This window comes from Echinops telfairi, unplaced genomic scaffold (assembly GCF_000313985.2).
Source record: "Echinops telfairi isolate 266 unplaced genomic scaffold, ASM31398v2 ScPeMD7_60;HRSCAF=208, whole genome shotgun sequence".
NCBI lineage: Eukaryota > Metazoa > Chordata > Mammalia > Afrosoricida > Tenrecidae > Echinops > Echinops telfairi.
The window spans coordinates 27,354,345-27,378,552 of NW_022103958.1; the positions used below are offsets into that span (position 1 = coordinate 27,354,345).

At 37.4% G+C, this 24,208-nt stretch overlaps 1 protein-coding gene across 3 annotated transcripts in view; it reads right to left on the reverse strand.

The window, feature by feature from the left end:
- Positions 1-24,208, reverse strand: part of LUZP2 (leucine zipper protein 2) — a 598,898-nt gene that overhangs the window by 110,446 nt on the left and 464,244 nt on the right. For all 3 annotated transcript variants that reach the window (XM_004708247.2, XM_045291093.1, XM_045291092.1), the window contains exon 8: positions 15,726-15,800. In XM_004708247.2, coding sequence (XP_004708304.1) covers positions 15,726-15,800 — 75 coding nt within the window. The remainder of the gene's footprint in view (positions 1-15,725; positions 15,801-24,208) is intronic.

The window sequence follows — 24,208 nt, forward strand, 5'->3', positions numbered from 1 at the left end:
CTTGCATTCACCTCTGTTCCTTGTGAGACAGTACTAATCTTGAAGTATCAATCTCTGTGGTGAAGTGAACGGGCAGAAGCCCCCGGACTGATGTCTGGCTCAAGACTTTCGAGCCTCAACAGTTAGATGAGTGATTAGCCATTATCCTTAAGATAAATCCCTCTCTCTCTCTCTCTCTCTCTCTCTCTCTCTCTCTCTCTCTCTCTCTCTGTGTGTGTGTGTGTGTATGTGTGTGTGTGTGTGTGTCTCACAGGCTTCAAAAACTTTGTTGAAAAATTCTGTTATTTCTTTCACTTTCATTCTCCCACAAACTTTTGAAGTCGCACGCATGTGTGTGTGTGTGTGTGTCTGTGTGTGTTTGTGTGTGTCTGTGTGTGGTGTAAGTTTAGTTTGGTCTGTTACTCTAGAGTACAGTTTCAGTCAGGATCACAACTTAGATCCTTTCTAATACCTGACTCTCTCTAATGTGGTGTGCGATAATATGTCTATTTCAGCTGAAATTTTCGATTACTAGAGTTCAATGCATGAAATCATTCTGTTAAAGTCATTTCCAACAGAGGGGAAAGAGATGACGCTGTAATGGAAGAAACTGGGAAACTATTAGCTATAGGGGAGCTATATATTTCCTTCTTATTAACTCTGCCCTGCCATCGTATAAGACAGAACAAGGACCTGGCAATGACAGGTGTTAAAAAGTGCTGGGAAATGCAAATAGAGTCACTGAATGATGATACATAAATTTTTTTTTCAACTCACAATGGTTCCTTTTGACTTCTCCACCTGAGTATTGGGTTTTTTGCACCTCGTTAACCATATTATTTGCTATTATTCAACCTGTTTCTCTCATATAAACCATCCTTATTTTTAAAAATGTATAATACTATGTACATATTACTTGATTTGTTTACAACTGTATATTCAGGACTTATGATGAATAATATTTTAAATAAATTACTTCAAAAATCCCAAGAAAATGTTTATATGCATTCTATGGAAATAATTTTATAACAGTTTATAAATTAAATAAAGAATTAATGGTTCAGATTCGTATTTTATTGGACTTAACTATAGTTTGGGCTGGTCTTTCACATTTCTCTCACAGTAGACAAGAAGTCATAGCACTGAAACGTATTAGGAGTGAAGTAGGCCAGGTAACACTAAGCAATTTAAATAGGCTCTTTTGCATATTACAATGAGATATTGTGAATAGAGCTAATGGTGCACGGGCAGGGATGAATGGCTAGGATCTGAAGCTTATGTGATTTTAAATGTTCTGATTCAGTCAGAAGCTACAGTAATTATCATCACTTTACTCATATTTTGGTTCCTCTTAATGCATTATACATAGTATAAAAAGTTGGATCTGTAAGCCAAGCTATGCTGACCGTTCCCCAGAAGAAAGCAATACAGAGGACAGCACTGAAGACATAGCCCTGGGAGGGGAGAGAGGCAGGTCTGTCCAGACCACGTGGGAGAGAACTAAGAGGGAGGGAGGGAAAGAGAGAGAGAGAGAGCGATCCTCATCACGGCCCACCAAGCCCTGGGATGACATCCCTACTCTGAGGAGCCAATGCTTAGAGAGGATGGTAGGGCTGGCCCCACCATGAGACATGATATTCTTTCACTGACCCATAGCACTACAGGGGATAGCACTGGAGACACTTTGCGGAAAGTGTGCCTGCTCTGCCACATGCAAGGTCGGGTGAAATGTGAAGGGACTGTAACTGGGCAGCAAGAGGAGCAAAGCCAAGTCCCCAAGGAATCCTGAAAATAGACTTCTGGTTTTGGGGACCAGGGCTTGGCACCTCATCAGACTTGATTGGAAAACATACATAAGGGTCAGCAGACAGACCTGGAACTATCTATTTTTCCCCCTTATTTTCTTTGTTTGTTTTATTATGTTTTGTTTTTTAGTTTGTTTTTCTTTTCCCTATGTCTATCTATATAAGATAGGCAAGATAAACAATTCTGAGGAGAAAACAACTGGATCGGCAGTTCCAGGTTGTATTAGTCTGGGTAGACTAGATACACAAATTAATAGACACTCATATGTGTATAAGAAAGAGCCTTATATATAAGAGCAATCGAATATTGATAAAACATCCCAGCTCAGTCCAGATCAAGTCCATAAGTCCGATATTAGCCTATATGTCTGATACCAGTCTATAAATTCTTCTTCAGACTCATGAAACACATGCAATGATGCCAAATGCTGGATGATCACAGGCCAGTGAGTAGAAAGCCTTATAGATCCAGTGGCAGTGGAAGCATCTTAGCACTGACAGGGGTCTCCACGTGACTCCTTCAGCTCTAGGGCTCCAGTGTAGCTCCATGTGTCTTCCCCACAGGAATGTCTCTCAGTGAATAAGCATGTGTCCCACCTCCAGTGAGCTATTTATCTTCTTAGTGCCTCCAAATGTGGTCATCAAGCTGCTACCTGATTGACAGGCTAAATAAACTCCACCCCTTCATTCTTAATACTCCCAAATTGACAACAGATTATGTACTACCACATGGGGGATGGGGGTCATGGGAGAGGAAGGAAGAGGCAGGGCAGGAGAGTGTGGAGCTAATAAATTCAGAGCTAAGGGAACAATAAGAGATCTAAAATTGATGGCAAGGAGGGCATATAATACTGGATGGGGTTTTAACAAAATCAATGTATCCAAGAGGACATACTGAGAGCCAAATGGAGGGTGAGCATGATAGTGGGACAGGAGGAAGGTAAAAGGAAATAGAGGAAAGAAATAGGAGGCAAAGGCTATTTACAGAGGTATAGCTATATATGTATATATGTAAATATATTAATTTACAATGAAAGAAATAGAGACCAATGTACATATATTTATGCATTAAGTATTAAGATAGCAGAATTTGGGCCTCTACACAAGGTCTCTGTTAACACAAGAACACTTTGTTCTGATAATCTAGCACTCTCTGATACCTTCCAGATCACTGAAGACAAAATGGGTACATAAATAAATGTGATGAAGAGAGTGGATGGTGCCCAGCTATCAAAAGATATAGCATCTGGGGTCTTAAAGGCTTGAAGTTAAACAAGCAGCCAACTAGCAGGGAAGCAAATAAGCCCACTTAGGAGAAGCACACCAGCTTGTATGATCATGAGGTGTCAATGGGATCAGGTATCAAAATATCAAAAGCAAACAACCATATCAAAGTGAATGAGGGGAAGTGGAGAACCAAAGCCTGCCAATAGACAATTGGGTATCCCGCCCCCACCCCCACCCCCGCCCCCGCCCCAACAGAAGGGTTATAAGGAAGGGATGGTTGAACAAAGGTGCAGTATAGCACTGATGAATCACACATCATTCCTCCAGTTTCTGAGAACTTCCTCCTCCCCACTACCAATATTCTTCCCCGCCCACTACCATGGCCCAGTTCTACCTTACAAATCTGGCTATAATGGGGAACACACATTGGTACAGATAAGAGCTCTCCACACATGGAATTCACGACAGGTAAACCCCTCAGGAACAGTAGTGGGAGTAGAGATATCATGAGGTAGAGGAATAGTCGGGGAAAGGGAAGAGGGAGAAAGGGGGAACTCATCACAAGGTTGGATATATAGAACACCCCCTACCCCAAAAGGGGCAAATAACAGAAATGTGGGTGAAGGGAGACAATGGACAGTGTAAGATATGGAATAATAATAACAATATATAATTGATCAAGGATTAATGAGAGTGGGAGAGTAGGAGATGGAGAGGAAATAAGAGGAGCTTATACCAAGGGCTTACGTAGGAAATGTTTTGGAAATGATGATGATAAAACATGTACAAATATGCTTGATATAATTGATGAATAGAAAGTATAAGAGCTGCAAGAGCCCCAATACAATTATTTTAAAAATTAATAGTAGATTTATTGCTTTTAAAGTACAAATTCCTAACCAAGAATCTGGCAGAACTAAGATACTGAAAAGAGACAGTGAGCATCATTAGGTTAATGGTTTGACATGTAATCTATACTTTCAGCAAGCACTATTATGTCATCTGCATCTCTCAGGTACTTGCTGAGACTCTTTCCAATCTGCAGGTAGAGCACTTCTTCCTGCAGGCCAACTTCTTGAATAATTGCTCAACATAAAGAATAACTATGATGAAAGATACCATTTTGATGCACATATTTCGTTATTTTAAGACATGCAATACCACCACCCCTTTTTTTCAAATTAGTGTTTCTTTGTCTATGTGCAAGCAAAACAATGAAATGTTCTGGAATTTACATTCTTCACATGGTTATCCATAGTATTTTAAGATCCACACAGTCAAATGCCTTTGTCTAGTCATTAAAACACAGGTAAACATCTTTCTGGGATTCTCTATTTTCAGACAATCTTCCTTTATTGTCAGAAATGATATCCTTCCTTACATGTTCTCTTCTGAATCAACTTTATTGCTGGCTGCTCCCTATTGATGTATTGCTCCAAGATTTAAAAAAATTGTTTTTCAGCAAAACTGTCCTTTCAGGTGATACTAATAATACTGCTTGACAATTACTGCTTTCTTCTGGGTTACCATGGAAACAAATATAGACGTTCTCCTGTTGGTTGTCCAATACTTCTGTCTCCCAATTATCTTTACACTGAGGCGCGAGCATCCCCAACTCTGCCTCCATTAGCTGCAACACGCCACTGGTAGTGCACCCGTTCTCGTAGTTAGCAGCCCAATGTGCAACCACTATGCCACCAGGGCTCTCTAAATTCGTGAAGACTTATTTTTACTAATGCTTTCTGTGAAGCTTGGACTTCATCTTCCAACATCATCAGTTCTTGATCTTACACCTCCCCCTGAAATACTGGAATGTCGACCAGATCTTCTGTGGTTAAATGATTCTGGATATTCCTTCCATCTTCCTAGATGCTTATAACATCAAAGAATATTTTGTTTGAAATATACTTCAACATAACTTGACGCTTAAATTTTTTATTCAGCATAGCATTATCTTTTAATGTTTCATCTCAAGGTCTTTATACTTTTCTTTATAATATTTTACTTCTTCTTGTACCACATATTGAAATATTCAGTTCAGCTCTATCACTTCATCATTTCCTCAAATTGCTTTAGCTTCTCGAGAAAGTTTCAGAGTCTCTTCTGACATCTACTTTGGTATTTTTTTTCTCTACTCTTTTATAAATTACCTTTGCTATTCTAATATATGCTGTTGTGGATGCCATAACATAAGTCATGTGGTCATTAATTTCCAGAGTCAAATATATTTTTGAGAGGGTCTCTAAATTCAAGTGGGATACATTCAAAGTTTTGGCTCTCCTGCACTTGTTTTAAGTGTTTTCAGTTTCAACGTGTACTTGTCTATGAATACCAAATGATCCGTGTGCAATCCTTGCCTTAATTCTGAAGGATTATACTGAGCTGCACCATATCTTTCCACAGATGTAGTTAATTTATTTCTGGTGTGTTTCATCCATATGTTTCATCTGTTTATACTGTCGAATAGAGGTATATGCAAGGAATAATTCACTTGCTGTTTCTATTGTGCATCCTCTAGTGATAGTTTCCAACTATTGGTATTTTTATTTGCTTTTAAATATCACATTTCAATCACCAGTAATTATCATGGCATCTCAATATCAAGGCAAAATTCCTCAAAACTGGACCAATAAATGGCATCAGGATAAACATAGAAATGTAGATAATCATGACAGTGGCCAAACGTTTTACTTTGCTTGAATCCACAATGAAGTCCATAGAAACAGCAGCTAAAAAATCAAAGGACATATTGCAGTGCGTAAATCTGCTGAAAAATACCTTTAAAGTGTCACAAAGTGAAGACAACTTTGAGGACTAAGGTGTTCCAGACCCAAGTCTTATACTTGAATATATTTGCGTATATTTGCATATACATATGCAAAGCAGAAAAATTAACAAGGAAGACCAAGTAGAACTGATATATTCACCTTTTGGTGTTAGCAAAAATTGTTGACTGGATTTCCAAAAGAACACATGAGTTAGTTAATTGTGCCAACCTGACTGATAATCACATGTGGGGCTACTTGAAAGGCGGAGGGATAATTGGGTGGTGAGCCTCGCCTTTCTAGTTCTCTGGTCTCTTGCTTTGTGATGGTCGCACCAGGGTGCAGCTGCCTTAGCAGTTCCCTCCTTCAGCTTGCAAGATTGACTTCCTACAAGATATCCCCAAGGAGAAGCCACATGGACCTATCCCGATGTAGCCCTGGGTGCTGGAGCAGCCGTGTGGAGACCCCTGCTAGTGCTGAGATGCTTATTCATTCACTGACTCAGCTTTCCTCCTGCAGTCAGCATCATTGCCTCTGTTTTGTGAGGTGGAGGACTTTGTGGACTGGTGTTGGGATAATGGGTTAATGTTGGACTTGTGGGCTTGGGCAGCATTGGGTTGGGATGTTTTCGTGCTGCACACTTTCTTTTCATAAAACTCTTTTATACATGAGTTGCTGTGAATTTGTTTCTCTAAAGTACCTAGACTAATACAACATCTTTCTTAGAAGTACAGTCAGATTTTTTTCCCTGAGAAACAAAGATGGTAAGGAATACATTTTTCATTTATGACAATATTTACAAAATTACTATATGACTATTTTTACTCCTTAACCTGGTGTGATAGTGGTCATGGTACGTAGATGTCATCTAATCAATTCCAACATATAGTAACCTTATGCACAACCAAACCAAACACTGGTCAGTCAGCGCCATCCTCACAAATGTTGCCTATGCTTGGGTCGATTGTGGCAGCCAAGGTGTAGAACAGCACCTAAACTCTCTTTAAGCCTTCCTCTAATTCTCTGCCCCTCCACTTTACCACACACAACGTCCTTCCCCAGGAAATAGTCTCTCCTGAAATATGTTCCAAGTATGAATGACGAAGGCTCTGCATCCTTGCCTCCAAGGAGCACTCGGACCATACTTCTTTCAAGATGGTTTGTCCTTGTAGCAACCCATCAACTTTCAACCCATCATGTCCTTTCAGCAACCCATCATACGCGTGCTTCTCCAGCACCACAATTCAAATATATCAATTTTCTTTGGTATCTCTTAATCAATATCCAACTTTCACCTGCATATGAAGCAGTGGAAAATACTATGGCTGAGTCAGGCACATCGTAGTCCTCAAAGTTACATCTTTCTGATACAGCATTTCAAAAGGGTTTGTGCAGCAGATTTAGCCAATGTAATGTGTCCTTCAATCTTTTGACGACTGCTTCCATGAACATTGATTATGGATCAAAGCAAAAAAAAATTCTTGACATCTTCAACCCTTTCTCCATTAGCATGATATTTCCTATGGGACCAGCTTTGAGGATTTTGGTATGCTTTGCAGTGTGCTGTAATCCATAATTGAGGATGGAATTTTTATCTTTATCAGCAAGTACTTCAAGTTCTCACTTTCATTAAGCAAGGTTGTGTCTTCTACATATTGCTACATCTTCTATTGCTAAGTTTTATTACTAAGGCTTCCTCAAATTCTGATGCAGCATTCTTTTTCTTTATAAGTCAGCTTCTCCTGATTATTTTCTCAGCATACAGATTGAATACGTATTGGGAGAGAATACAACCTTGTCACGCACCTTTCCTGATTTTAAACCATGCAGTATTCCATTTGTACAACTGCCTTTTGATTCATATAAAAGCTCCTCATGAGCACAAAGAAGTCGTCTGGAAATCCCATTCTTTAAAAGGATATCTACCATAGTGTGTTAAGATATATACAGTCAAATACTTTGGCACAGCCAATCGATTACAGATAAATGTCTTTCTAGTATTCTTTTCTTTGAGCCAAGACCCATCAGACATTAGTAATGATATATCTTGTTCTATGTCTTCTTTTGAATGTAGCCTGAACATCCAGCAACTTCCTATCAATTTATTGCTGTATCAAGCAATTTTTTGTTGGTTTTTAGCATGATTTTACTTGTGTTGGATATAAATGATATTGCGCTATAATTTGAGCATTATGTTGAGTCTTTGAAATGGATACAGATATAAATCTCTTCCAATTAGTTGGTAAAGTAGCTGTTTTTCAAATTTCCAGGCATAGATGAGTGCTTCCAGTGCTTCATCTGCTTGTCAAAACATTTCAATTAGTATTAAGTCCTGAAACCTTGTTTTTGGCTAATGCTTTCAGTGCAGCTTGAAGTTCCTCCTTCCTATGCTACCTCCTGAAAGATTAATTCTTTTTGGTACTCCGTGTATTCTTTGCATCTTCTTTTGATACTCCCTGCATCACCCCATATTTTCCCCATAGAATCTTTCAGTATTGCAATTCGAGGCTTGACTTTTTTCTTCACTTCTTTCCGTTTAAGATATGCTGAGCATGTTTTTGATCTTTGGTTTTCCACCTCTCAGCCTTTGTAAATTTCACTATAGTATTTTACTTTGTCTTCTTGAACTGCCCTTTGAAAATTTCCATTTAGTTCTCTGACTTCATCAGCTACTCTAATATTAAGAGTAAATTTCAGAGTCTCTTCTGACATCTACTTTCATATTTTCTTTTTCCCCCCATCTTTTTCATGACCTTTTGCTTTCTTCAAGAATAATGTTCTTAAACTCCTCCACAGCTCATTAGGTCTTCTGTCATTAGAATCAATGTATCAAATCTGTTTTTGAGATGTTCTTGAAATTCAGGTGGAATGGTCTTAAGGTTGTGTTGGCTCCCATAGACTTGTTTTTATTTTCTTCAACTTTATCTTGAACTTACATAAGATCAATTGATGGTCTGTGGCACAGGCACTGCCTGGCCTGGTTTAGTTGCGGATGTTGAGCTTCACTATGGTCTCTTCCCACAGATGTTGTCAGTGTGATTTCTGTGTATTCCATCTGGAGAAGTCCATGTGTACAGTTGAGAAAAGGTCTTTGCTATGAACAAATTGTTGGTCTTGAACAGTTCTATAATTCGATCTTCAGCTTCATTTCCATCACAGAGATTATATTTTCTTATTACCCTTCCTTCATCTTAGTTTCCAAAGTTTGCATCCCAGTTGTTAAAAATTATCAAAGCATTTTTGTTGAACAGAAATAACTGAAGTCATTCATAGAATTCTTCAATTTCTTCACCAGTAGCTATTGTAGTTTATGCATAAATGTGAGTTATAGTTCAATTGATTGGTTTTCCTTGAAGAAGGATAGCTATAATCCCATCACAGACAGTACTGTGCTTTGGATTAATTTTGCAATTTCCTTTTTAACAATAGATGCAAGGTTATTCCTCTTGATTATGTCATTCCCAGCATAGTAAAACTATGATTTGCTGATTCAAAGTGCAAATACCAATCCATTTCACCTTAATAATGTCTAAAATATTGATTTTTATGTTCAATTTCATTTTTCATTACTTCCAATTTCCGTAGATTCATACTTCACACATTCGAACTTCTGACCATTAGATTTTTTTTTTCATACGTCTAGTCAAGTCCAACCAGCAAATGAAGATCCAGAAACCTGCATCCCACTGGCTTTATCAGAGTAGAAACTCTTCCTTAGTCACATTTTGATTAACCTTCAATCGAAGTATTGCCTCCAGCACTATCTCTCACCAGGTTCTGCTTCCATTCATGAGGCTTTCAGCATCTGACAATGTTTCGAAACTATGCATGAGGCTTCTGGTGGCTACTTCCTCCAACGTGGGCAGTAGGATTCTTCGTAGTTGTTTGTTCTAACTGGAAGCTCACCTGAAACCTGTTCACTTTGGGTGTCCCTGTTGGCATTTCAAATATAAATGATAATGGCATTTCAAATGCCAAAGACATAGCAACACATAAGTCACCACAGTACAACAAGCTGACAGTCAAGTGTAGGACCTGGTTTGCTTTTATGTGTATTTGGATGAGCCAGAATTATCTCATGACTCTCATGATATTATGCAATAGTATGTTCAACTCCATGATGGGATCTTCTGGGGATGAGACAAGCAGTTACTCTGGGCATAGTCTTGAGATATTTGAGGGCAGTTTCATTTGAGCTATGGTCAACTTTTAGTGTAGACAGACTGTGTGAGGGAATTAGCACATTTCTTCTGCTAAATCTAAAGCCTACATCTGGTTTGTTGACATTGCGTTATAATATCATCTGCTGACTCCAGGAACCATCAGTGGCTGGTTCATTCAGTGCTGCATCCATGTTTTCCTGCTTCCTTATCATCAACCTCTGTAGCTTTAGGACTCGGGAAATCTTCAGCTTACATCTGCCTCCAAGGCATCCACTTTTACAATTGTGTGAGTGATTTAAAAAATATAAATCTCTTTCTATAAACTGACACATCTGAACACCACTCAGTTTGCTTCCATAGAGACAGCACAGCCTAACACACCGGTTTCCTCCACTTGTCCAACTCTTATCCTACAGTGCAACCCACTATGGGTCAGACTTGGAGCTGAGTCACCTCTCCAGAACTCCAGCTGGGCCAATGTCCATCACTAGAGCCACTTTTGCAGCTCTATGAATAACTCAGGTTATGATGACTCAGGTGGATTGTATAGAACCTCTTCTGAGAAGTCCTACTAGTAGTTAGAGGGGTTCAGTAGGAGGTGCGGGAGGGAAAGATTCTTGCTAATGTTCCCATTTATTCAAACACCCTGGAGGGAGAGTGTTAGATTGGGTTCTGCAGAGAAGCAAAACCAGTGATCCTTGTATGTGTTGGTGATAGAAGAAGATTTAGAATACGAGATGACTTAAACAGTTGTAAAATTAAGTGAGTCCAGCCAGATTCAGGACAAGTTTCCCCTGACTCCTAGAAGCTGATGATAGAAAGGGAAACAGGATGATGAAATAGAGATAGCAGACAGCACAGGCTGGTGGATGTAGAGATCTGAAGTCGGCCAAATGAATCCGCCAACGGTAGTCTGTTGAAGGCTCCTGGGATTGGCTTATGACACAACAGGAGACCGAGCAACCAGACACAAGATCCAGCTCTGGCAGAAGGAAAAGGCCAAAGAGAGATTGGACTCTGTTACACAAAAATGTCTTATGGCACCAAAGAGTTGTCGTCACCCAATTGATAAGTTGGGCTCTGCCCCAACCCTTACCCAGGAGTATCTAGTTGAGAAAGTCCCTTACCATCACAGGAACCAACCACTACTCTGGAAGATTCAGTAAGGAATAATTTGGGGCTAGGAGGCAGCAAATTAAGTCAGCCATTCCTTCGTCTTTTATATCCCAGGATGCTAAGTTCTTCTTCTGTGCAGCTCATTTGTCAGTAGGCTTGTGGCCTCAGCTGTGCTCACGTGCCAGCCATAATGGCAGACCCCGGGGTGCAGAACATCATGCTGCAAAAAGCATAGCAGTTTCCAGAGGGTAGTGTTGTGTTGTGTCCACTCTTCCTTTGCATAATGACTGGGTCAATGGTCATTGGGAAGGGAAGAGTTGGTATTGTGTGAATAATAGTTTTGCAGGGGAAAAAACCACATTTCCCTCCCTCCTGGGTACCTTGCAGTGTCTCCAATTTCTCAATTCCTGACAAAATTTCACAAGATATGATTCAAATTTTTAAAAAATATATTTACATAAAGTCACAAAATCCCAGAAAAATCTTGGGACAATATCAGCTATTGGCACTAAAAAGATCTTGAAAAACCCTGAACCCAGGCTTTGGCCTTATATTATATTATTTCTTTCATGTGAGCTGATCTATTGATCCTGACAAGTCATTAAAAATATTTCATTGGATTAGGGGATCTCTAGGTCTCATATATAAAATATTATTCATTTATTCATTAAATCTGATTTTCACCTACCTATCTAATTAATAACTATTTATTATCCTCCTGCTATTTTTCAGACACTACACACTGCAAAAATCATCATTGTTGTATTACTAGTTAATATTAGCTTTGGGGGAAGCTCTAACTTTGCATCATCTGTAATAGGGATGCAATGATGTATACATTCCAGAGGCAAATTTTATGATGGCCAGAGTAATATAAATACTTCTTTTTAATAATAGGAAAGTGTTATCACTGAATTGCATATCATAAAGCCATTTACATTCCAGTAGCTGAGGCAACTATAATTCATAATTTTTTGCCAAGTAAATAATTATTTAGGAAGTGTGAGGTTGAATTTTAGATCTTGAAATATTTATTCCTTACATAGAGATAGTAAACTAAGATTCTTCCATTTAATATAGCATGAATACCAAGTTGAGTGTGTAGATTTTATCATATTATTTAAGTTCAGATATACCATTCTGTGATAATAATTAGGGATTAGATATCTGAAGAGCATTAATATGTCTCCTATAAAGATAATGGGGTGAAGTAAAGAGTGATTTTATTAAAATGTAGCTTTTATGTGAGACAACATTTATTAAAATCCACTTTTATGTGAGACAGCATTTCTACCTGGCTTTCTGGATGTAATTTATGAACCTCATTCATATTGTCCATAAGGTTTGCTGAAATCAATCCACAACTGTAAGAAATGTTTTTCTAGTTCACTGTACCAGAAGGAATAAAAATGTCCTAAAGTTCCTTTAAAGAAGGAATTATTATCACAGTTAGCCTCCTTGATCTTGTTGAATAATAATTATTAAGTCTGTTGAGTTGTTTCCATTAGCCAGAAAATATTCTCATTACTTTAAATTTTAGAATCACTTAAATATCCATTGTCCTTACAAATTAAGTTCTTTATTTTCATCTCCACTTTCAATGAACAAAAGGTATTTGAGCGATTTGAGCACCATCATTTCATGGAAAAGCTGTGACCCGAACATTGCCGAGTGGCCTGGAGACCATCTTTGGAGCCACAAGACCATACAGCTCTCATCCTGAAGCTGTGATCCGAACATTGCCGAGTGGCCTGGAGACCATCTTTGGAGCCACAAGACCATACAGCTCTCACCCTGAACGTGAGACCCTGCAACAGTACTCATTCCATGTTTCCAATGGCCATGCGGCTCCACACGTTCTTTTCTTATTTCTTCATACTCAATACATTTTTCAAATTGCAGGTTCCAAGACTGTATCACATATGATTAGTCTATTTTGCACAAGGTATATTACAGAAAGGTTACACAGAGACATACATGTACAACTTAGTTGGCTTTTGACTGACTGAAGGAATTATGTGGAAGTACATCAAGGACATAGTTTTATATCTGAAAGACCATTTAAAACAGGGTTGGGCAAATTATGATCTTATCAATAGTACATAAAAAATTCCTAGTTCCTCATATCCTGGTCAGAATTTTATATTAGATCTTTGTATTTTTGTCAAATGATGGTATTGAAGTTCAACTTCATTAGCTTAATTTACATTATCCACTTTACAAGTGTGGTTAAATAGCTTTTATTTTATCAATAAAGTTTATTATTTATACCATAAAATAGAAAGATCCACTTATCATAACTGTATATTTTTACTTATGTGCCGTTTGAAGAAATACTACAATAAAAACTGATTTATAAATGTGATATTTTCCTCTTGAAATGATCTGAACACTCTTTTTCATCACTGCATTGCATATGCCTGTATTAGATTTTGAAGCATATTAGTATACACATATAAGCAACATTGGGGTTAGTGTTCACATAGTGTATTATTTTCCTCCTCTTGTTTTGCTTACAAACATTATTTTTCTTTATATTTAAAGTGGATATTTTATGGGAATCAAACTTTTGTTTGATGTTATCTGATAATTTCAATCTTGTTCTTGGATATTTAGACCATTCTTGTTTTAATATAATTACTGACATACTTAGATTGAACAAAAAAAAACACAAAAACCCAAACCTGTTGTTATCAGGTGGACTTATGGTTCTGCATGTGTGTCTGAGTAGAATTGTGTCCAGCAGGGTTTGAAATCCCTTTGGCTACTTGGAAGTAAATTGCCAGACTGAGATGGTTGTGGATGGAATCAGACCAGGAAGTTTTCCATTTGTACAATCCAGGAACTTGGTAGCCATAATTTAGTATGTCTTTTCAATTTAGTCTATTTTTAAATCAATAATTTGACTAGAAGGTAAAATTATTTATTAAGCTTGTATGCTTATAAAGTACTATTGTCTGCACACATGTATAAATATTTATATCATATCCCCAATATATGTATATATTGCATCATATTTATAGATATTCTAGGTGGTATCTTTCATGCCAGAATTTACCCCTTTCTGCTAAATAATATGAGGCTAATCATACTCATTTAATCGGGAAATAGTCTCCATTAGGAGGTAGATTAAAGTATTTATAAAACTTAAATTAATCCTGGATATTCTTTGTTGTAATTTTGCATAAAAGGTCTGAAGTTCTGTGGGAAATTCAGTTCTTATAATCAAAACTTTGCATATTAATGTGAGCTAGATGTTTTCAATGTATTAGAAAAGTGATATGAGAGGTTTATGAATCTGTTCTGACTGATCAAAGAAATAACTTATTTAGAAATCACTCTACGCTTTCACTCTGAGTGAGCTGAAGGAAAAGGAGCATGTGTTCCTTAAACCAGGTTAAATTTATAATTCATTTTTAAAACGGGCGTGAGAGACATCTTTTAAAATATCAAAATGCCGCAAGAGTATTCTGAATTATATTACCAATCTATTGCTCTATAGTAGGATCTGGGGTGGTACCTCAGGTTTGGTGTTGGGCTGCTCACTGCAAGGTCAGGTGTTCAAACCCACCAGTCTCTGTGGGAGAAAGATGAGGTTGTCTGTTCCTTTAAAGATTAAAGACTTAGAAACCCTATCTAGGGGTCTCTATGAGCCAGAATATACCAGTGGATTTGGTTCCTCTACATTATCTTTTCTTTTCCATTCCACACCCTCTCCTTGTTTTTGTCTGAAAGGAAGAACATTAAAAGGAAAAAGTATTCACTGGATAGGAACTGTGGTTTTTCTGGAGCATGTACTATTGTGGCATGTTAGAGATTTTTAAAATGAAACAAAATACATGAGAAAAAGATCAGATTCCCCAAAGTTATCAGGAGTTAATTAATGAAGGTGATTAAACAACTGCATGACCTTTTAAAGAAGGAATGTTAAGAAATAATATTTGAATAAAACTGTTGTCAAAAACCAAAAGATAGTCATCACTCTTCTTGTGTTATCTTTATCTGGCTGACTCACTGCTATGGGTCTGTTCTTCCTCATAGGGACTCCATAGGGTGGGGAAGAAGTGCCCTGTGTGTTTCCAAGACTGTAACTCTGAAGGGTAGGAGAAAGCTTTCTCATTCTCCCGCTGAGCAGCTGGTGGTTCTGAACCACTGACTTTGCAGTTAACCGCACAATGTGTAGGACACTACACCAAGAGGGCCCCTCTTTAACCGACCGAATCACTTCAAACTGGCAGCTACTGTTGTACTATCTTTATGTGACAGCACCGTTTAAATTTGTGTTCGTTTTACGCTTCTACTTTCATAACTAGATTTAAGATTTCCAAAATGAAAAATGCCATTGACTACTTTCATTTACTTCAGAATTCATGCACCTTAACATACCATCTTATTTGGTGCTTTAAAGCATGTTTAATAATGGCACTATATCACAAATACAGCAAAGATGAAAAAGGATGTCATGAACTCAGAGCCTACGTCTCCAGTGAACGTGCTCTAGCTGCAAGAACAAGGGACAACGTAGACTCCACAGTGAATATCAAGCACTCTTGAATTGGATAGCCACCGCAGATGCTCAGAAACTGGCATTGTGTAAAAGAAAGCACATCGCAATGAACACATCCTTAATTATAATATCACATTGTGACAGTTCATAGATAAAAACTTACCCTATCAAGAGCTGCTTTCTCCAATTCATTTTTGGCAACAGCCAATTTTTGCTCCAGATCAGTAAGCTGTTGAGCCTGAAAATTAAAGAGGAAAATCAGTAAAATTTATAATCTCCTTTCTTTATTTTTAATGTTTTTCATTAGTTACCCATAAATTATATTTTTACTCCATGGAAACCAGTTAGAATTTTATGGTCATATGATTAGGCTGCATAAAATAGTGGTTTAGGTTACATTGACTAAATGCTTCACGGGACCATGCACTTATTCCTGTTTAAGCCACAAAAAGTACTTAAAATTATAATTTATAAGCTGTGTCTCTACTATACACTTTTCTTATTATGGTACTTAAACCCATATGCTTCTTGATTGTATCATATCTCTGCACCTTTAAAAATGTATAACTGTGGTATTATAAGAAAAGAGAAATGTCCTATGAATAAAAGATCTGTATTGAACACTTGTTTATTATTCAATCGTGGGCAAAAATTGAAATGGCAGTCATTTTATACACCATATTTTCAGGGTTCAAAAAAGGAGTGGTAATCTTGTAAGTTTTGTTATTAGCTTGCACATGACACTCATACCACTTTACTGAATTAAATTAATATTTCATTCATCCATTCCTATATTGATTAATTTCCTTATCTTTTACTATTTCAGGCAATATCCTCAGTCTTGGGGAATGCAGAAGTTACTTAAAAATTGTTAGGTACTGCCTGGTCCTTACCTCTTCACAGTGGCACTATGGACTACAGGCCAAAACATGGCCAGGACTATATGATTCCCAAAATGTTTGTGATGTGTGAGCCCATTGTTGCAGTCACTGTGTGAATACATCTTGTCGGGAATTTTCGTCCTTATTCACCTGCCCTATACTTTACCAAATACGATGTCCCTCTCCAGGGACTGGTCATGCCTGATAATATGCCCATACTATACGAGATCAAGTGTCACCATCTTCTTTTTAAGGAGCTTTCCAGTTGTAGTTCCAAGATAGTTTCGTTCTTTCTTCTCGCCATCTACAGTATGTTGTTCACTCACAAAAAATCCAAATACAGAAATCTTCCTGGGTCCCCCTGGATCAATGTTGAGCATTCACATGTATATGAAGAGACTGAAAATACCATGGCTTCGGTACCTTCACCTTTACCCTCTAAGTGACATCTTCTTAATATTTTAAATTGGTCTGTTGTCTTAGATTTGCCCAAGACAATACATCATTTGGTTTCTTGATTGGTGTTTCCATGAACATTGACTATGAATCTTTCCTAGTAAAATGAAATTCCTGGTAATTGCAATAGTTTCTCCATTTACCTGGTTGTTCCCTGAAGTTGCTTACAAATTTGTTTGCTCAGTTAGTTCACTTAATATAGTTGGTTTTAATATATGCCAAGAACATGATGAACTGTTGTATTTATTTGAATATACTTCATAACCACTGCCTTCTATTTTATCAAAATTCTTTACAAGTCATTTTGAACTCCTAAACTATAAATCAAACACTATTCTGTACATGGGTGGTATAATGGTAAATACAAAAACATCCCTGTCCTCAATGAAATATTGATAATTTAATTTTTTAAGACTAGGAAGAAGAATAAGTAATATGGAGGTAACTAACATTAATGGCTCAAATATCAAAATTTTCATACCTCTTCTTATTATATCCAAATACTTGACCATGTAACTTTACAGTTCCTCACTTCAAGAAGTGTATTCACCTCCCTGTGGATTTTGATTTCATCTATGGAAGTTACTTGGTGAATTGGATTGAAAAATAAAATACACACAATTGACCTGTTCTCTTCTTGTCTCCCATCATCAGAGGAAGAAATGGCTTAGCTAAACTACTCGAGCAGAGCTGCCTCAGTTAAATTGCTATCTTTAAGCCCAAACTAGAGAACAGACCATTGTCAACTGACTGATGGATAGGAAAGCCTTCAGGTGAAAAAAGCTATGCCTAAGCCTGGCCAAGATTACTGACTGCCAGCCAAGCCACAGATGCTTGTGATGAACAAAATACATTTTTGTTTCAGCCTTGGATTGTAGGCTCTTTGCCTTCCAGAAAAAGCTAATTGATACTATGCGGACCATCAAGGTATTTGATCTGATTAAGTAAATTTAAGCAATGACATAAATCCTGAGAATAATCAAATCAGGCAAAAATGAGGGGAGAGGGTTTTCAGAGCCCAACGAGGAAATTAGTAGCATATTTTGAAGAAAATTAGTTCAATATATCCAGAGCATACTGAATAAGTGGACAATGACAGAGAAATAAAATTAAAAAGAGCCAAATAACATGCATTATTTGGCATATTATCTTAATGAAAACCTTAAGGAAATTGGTAAGCTCCCCAAAATGATATTTGCATCTCATACATCGAGTGGTCACATTATCTCCAGTAATACCCAATCTTATGCAAGTATGCATTTCCTATGTTTGACTCTACATGTAACACAAGGTGCATTTCTGAAGTTGCAGGTTGCTTTCCCTCTCTGGTTTGTCCTCTGGAGAGGAATCAGAACAAAGAAATGGGAGCTCACTGTAGAAGACCCAACACGGGAGCCTGAAGACGGATTTTAACTTTTACGACTTGTAAACACTTTAGGCGACATATTGCCTTTGTGCATTCCTTAGTTTCCTTTTCTGTGAAAAATAAGGATGGCGAAATACCTGTCTCAAAATATTGCTATAATCATTTAACAATAAATAGGAAAGCCAGGGAAAAAAGGATGCATTTGAACTACGTCATTGGGGAAAAGTAAACTACGCCATGGACTACTAGAAGGGCAAACCTCTTTGAAAGAAGTGGAGCTTGATGGCGCCTTGGGAATGATGAGGCTGAGATTTTGGACACATTATCAGGAAGCGGTAGGCCTGGGAGTAGGACAACGTGCTTGATAAAGTGAAGGTGAAGAAAAGAGGTGAAGACCCTCACTGGGATGGCTTGACACAGTAGCCACAATGGGTTCAAACATCAATAATTTATGTTTGGGGTAGGACTGGGCGATGTGTTCTTCTTTTGCACAAAGGGCCACTGTGATTCAGACCCAAGTCAATGGAGTCCAACAATAGCGATAGAAATGCTAAAGAGCAGCACTAGTTTGAGGGCAAGTGTTAGTATATAAATGTTCGGTACCAGTGCAAACCTTTCCAGTACCAGTGCAAATGTTACTATGTCAACGTTAGATAATTAATATAAACAAGGCTTACATGAGGCACTTTTGTTTTGTGTGTGTGTGTGTCTCGCGAGCACATGCGTGTGCGCACACAGCTGAGTGCTTACCTACGTGCTAGTGGGGCTCCCTGAGTCATCATATAATGCCAACTCGTTGCTATCAAATTAACCTCAACTCATGGCAGTCCTACATTAGAGTCAGCAGGAGTAGAATGCCTCATCTTTTTCCTGCATAGTTACTGGTGGTTTTGAACTACTGACCTTGTCAGTAGCAGCCCAAAATGTAATCCACTACACCAACAGACTCCTTAATAGGGGACATAAAATTCCATACCCAAACACTTTGAGGGTAGAAACCATCAAAAGATCTGTAGAAGACAGGAAGCTTTACTAAGCAGTATATTTTATTTTAGGTCAATAGAGTTAAGCTGAGAAAGTGCAGTCTTTACTTATGAAATAAGGTAAAAGATTATTTGACAGGATTTGGGTACGATTCTAGAATAGTTTTCTTTCACATGCAATCGCTGAATATATTCAAGTCCGAAATTTCTCTCAGCTTGTGAAGTATCACCTGAGAACATAAGGTTGAAAATATACATTCACTGTGCATCTGGTCCTAATAGCACAAAGTCAAAAAACTAAGCAGACAAAACTGAAATCACAATGTAAGATGCTACTTCTAGACTGAAGGTCTGTATAAACTGCAACTGGGAGAATAGGATTGCTGAATATGATAAGAGAGAGCGAAGTCCCCCCCACTGCCAATAAAATAATGGCAAAGCTCATATTATTTAATTTCTCATATGGGCACATTTTTTACATTTGAATTACACAACATATTTGAAAAGTAGAACACATAGTCTAATGATTAATATTTCTTATGAAATATGTATGGTGCTTTAGAGATACACATTGCTAAGGGTCATGATGTGGCACAAACTATTTGACGCCATATCTAAACCTCCTAAGCATGCTCTGCACTGCGTTTCTCAAGTATTTGCTGGAAATGAATCAAGATTATGAAGACTGGCACCTTATTTACTTTTCTTTATTTCTGAGAAGCCTAAAGTAAGAGGTGGCCTGGTGGAAGTAGGAAAAAAAAATAAAATCACACAATGCCAGACAGAACCTTTATCTAAAATTTCAATGAATCATTGTACAAAACTGTGTCAAATAGCTAAATATGCAAGATACTAAATATTCTGCTTCCATATTTCTAAAAACCTCATCACAATACATTTTTCCAACCTTTTTCACTCTCTCCATCTAAGATTAGCCAGCTGTCCTTTCTTTCATTTTTCTGATGAAATAATCTGAAATATAGAGAGTATAAAAATATGTATACTCTATTTTTTCTGAAAAAAGCCTGAGTCAATTTTCCTATTAACTAGCAGAATACATATAATAAACGTAAACAAAACATATCAGAGAAACATATATAGTAATAAGGGTTATGGGTGGGATGAGAAGTTTGAGTCAGGTAGTGACTGTCGAAAATGGGCACCAAAAATGGTGTCATAAAGCTCTATCTACTTCTCCTGGATGAGCTGTAAATTTTGTTCCAAGTCTCCTGGCAGCCATGTATAAACAGAAATGCTCTTGGCTCCTAAATTCTCATTAAGGAGGATTAGTAAACAAACCAGAGACACAGAAGGTATAAAGCTTTTCCAAGCATTAAGTTCTGAAATAGAATGCTGAAAAACAAAGCTGTTTATTCAGCTCATTAAAAAAAAAACAAAAAAAAAAAACCCAAACACCCTTTTTTTCTGTGGCCAAGAAAGAAGGGAATCCAAATTCCTGGCTTATCACCAACCCAAGATAACATGTAGAGAGCTTCAAGTTTGTATTTTGTTTGGTTGACTTTGTTTGCTTGTTTCCCACCAAGACACAGGAGGTTAAATCAGTCACAAGCTTGACTTGTCACCCAGGAAATGTACAATAGTTACACTCAAAGGAAGAGATACGCAGAAGTGACTGACTAACAATTGCACTCCGCGCCACGAGAACAGTGTTCTCCTCATTGAGATTTGGTCATTAGATGTGACGTGCACACAACGAATACCTCGACATTTAAAACCTCAAATCTGTGATGAGATGGGGCTATACTGGGATCTGTGAAGAGCAGCATGAAGCAAAGCAAAGGAATCTTCAGGACAATGAAAGTCCGAAAGACTCTTTTTTGGCCCTTCTACTGCGTGCAAAGACTCAACGGAAATCGTCACATCTGAGGGCAGAGCAGGGAGGTGTGCGTGGCAAACTTTCTGAAGACGGAACTAAGGTCACAGCCTCCCCTCCAGTGTTCGGTTCCTGTAGTGTTGAAATAAACAACCAGATGGTTTGACATACCCAGCGCTAGATAATACCGACTCATTCCTGGAAGAGCAAGTCCTCCATGAGAGCGGGAAGTACACTGGGTGTCGCTGGTGGATGTGGCAATCATGGAGATTCTGCAATAAGCCTTCAGATGAAATTAATTAAACAGGGTGAGGAAACCATTAGAGGATTTTTTTAAACAGAAGCTTTCCACTTGGCCTATTATGGATAAGACATTGTACATGTTTTGTAAGCCATAGCAACCTGCAGGTGGGTTCTCACACCCGATGTAGAATGCTTTGCAGTGAGCATGTGAGACGACACAAGCCTGTGGGAAAACATCATAAACTCTACATTCTAGTTCAGACTCAATGTGTTTGAATTGCGGTGCCAGTGACGAATCTTGAAATTACCATGCACGGACAAAAGAACAAAGAAGTCTGATTTGCAGGAAGTACAGCCAGAATGCTCCGGAGTGGCAAAGACGGTGAGACTTTCCCTGACAGTATTTTGGACATGTCAGGAGAGATTCTGGAAAAGATCATCATGCTTGATATAAGGCAGAATGGTAGTGAAAAGAGGATAATTCTTGACAAGATGGATTAACATAATGGCGGCAAAAGTGGCCACAGTACTGGGCGATGTCTCACCTCTGGTTTACAGAGGGTCATTATGGGTTGGAACAAACTTGATGGCACCTAACCAAAACAGCAACATCATATATTATAAATAATTTAGAATAGTCTTATTCTAAAATATAGCATACTTTCATATAAAAAAGAACAAAACTCCTACTTGTATATATATTTTAATTTCATGAATTTTCCCATTTGGGCTATGTTTAAAATTTATAGAATTTGTCCTTCAATTATTAACTTCTGCAACAGACTGAACTTCCGATAAAATTATTATATGTCAAATCCATTGCCAACAAGCTGACTTCAACTCATCACATTGACCTTGTGGGACAAAATAGAACGGGCCATGGGGTCTACAAGGCTGTAATTTTTGCAGAAGCCAACTGTCACATCTTTCTCCCATGAAGTGGCTGGTGTGTTAGAACTGTCAAACTTTTAAGCACATATATATATATATTTATTTTATGCTTTATGAGTACATTTAATCTTTACAGGAACAATTTTACTTGGTAAGGAGATCTACTTGCATCTTTTTCAAAGGAGTAAAACTGAGACATGGACTGATTAGATATCTTGCCCAAGACCATGCAGCTGGGAAATAGCAAACCTCGATCTGGAATGCCAATCTAGAGCGTCTGTAGCCATAGCTGGTCCACTAAATGGATGGAGGAACTTTAAGTTTTTAAGATACCCACTTAATAAGGATATCAGACTCATCAAAGAGATATTTTCAAGCTCTTTGTAGGGCACACTTGGTAGTTGATTGAAGGGTAATGATGGGATTTAATTGTATATATGTTTCAATTAATGCAATAGTAAACATGAAGCTCATGTTCACTTCTCAACACACTAATGTAGAAACTATTGAGACTCTTTGAGATGTCACATACAATTCCATCACCACCACGGTTCTCATCTCTAATTCCAATTTACCTGCATGTTTTAAAAGGCAGATTCCACAATCTCCTCTATGGCTTCTAGTTATTATCACCAAATCCTCCCAAAAGAGTACAACTTAATAATATCAAGGTTAACAGTGGCCGTCTGATTCATTGTTGTAACACTGGCTCAATTTTACATTGATAACATGGAAGTAACACTGAAAAAGTTGGCCTTGAATTACTAGCACATGCACAAGGACAAATTTAGATCCCAAATTACACAGGAATTGTTTAGCATAACATCTGCTTTTAAGTGCTGTTAAACGCAAATTTAAACAAATCAAAATTATACTGTTAAATAAGCCTTTTCTCTTGAAATAAGAGCCAATACATTGAATTTACTTTATAAAACTTGTATCATATCTTCATTATTGCACGGATGTATACATAGTACGTTTATAACCACTGAAAGAAAATCTAGCAACATGTGTGATATTAATTATGTCTTTGACATTGAGTTTATTTTATTTATTTGCCTTATAAAACACTCAGCTTTTGGGAGAACCTGCAACTCCCTCTTTCTAAACATTTTAGGTAAGATTAACTCCACCCTTGACTTCAGGGATAGACTATCATTTTCTGAAGCAATTGCTTTTTTTCTATTCTCTAGTCACAAGGACAGTAATTTAGTTTAGGTATCTAATTAAAATTAGACCATATGAATAAAGATATTTATTGGTGGTGTCTATAATAGGAACTATTAATTTTCTCTACTTGCACAAACATAAAGAATATCCTTTACTTCTTTTTCTGGGTAGTGCAGAATGAGGGTATTGAGGTCTAAACTGTAAACATTATTAGTGTTATACCTTATTATTGTAAACATTGTTGCTATATTAAAGGAGAGCAATATGAGACTAAAATGTTACAATAAAGGGAAACTTCCTACAGAACAGACATAAAACATATATACGATGACGGAAAACTTCTCGATCAAAACACAGAGAAATCACTGACTCATTTTTTGATAACTGTTGTTTTTTTAAATTCCATTGCATTAAGATATTATTTTATGCTACCTAGAAACAAAATGTTCAGCGTTTCTGCTTGTGACATGACCAAATAGAAAACTAGGCCTCGCCCATAAAAACACTTTTTTAAAAAGAAGCCAATTGACTTCTGCCCTAACAAAGTATAAACTCAGCCCTATACAAGAGTTCAAAGTTAGTATTTTAGCATCAAGATAAGACAAATTCTAACAATTTTGAGAAGTTAACAAAATCTAGTTTCTATAATCCATCAGTCCAATTGAATAGCACAAAATAAAACTAAAGATATTCAAATAAATGTGCTATGTGACTCATACTAAAACAAGTAAGTAAGCAATTGCATTGCAATTAATCCCTAGATGGTCTGTATGTTGATGTTAGCAGGAAATTACTAAACAACATGCTCAAGAATGTTAAATC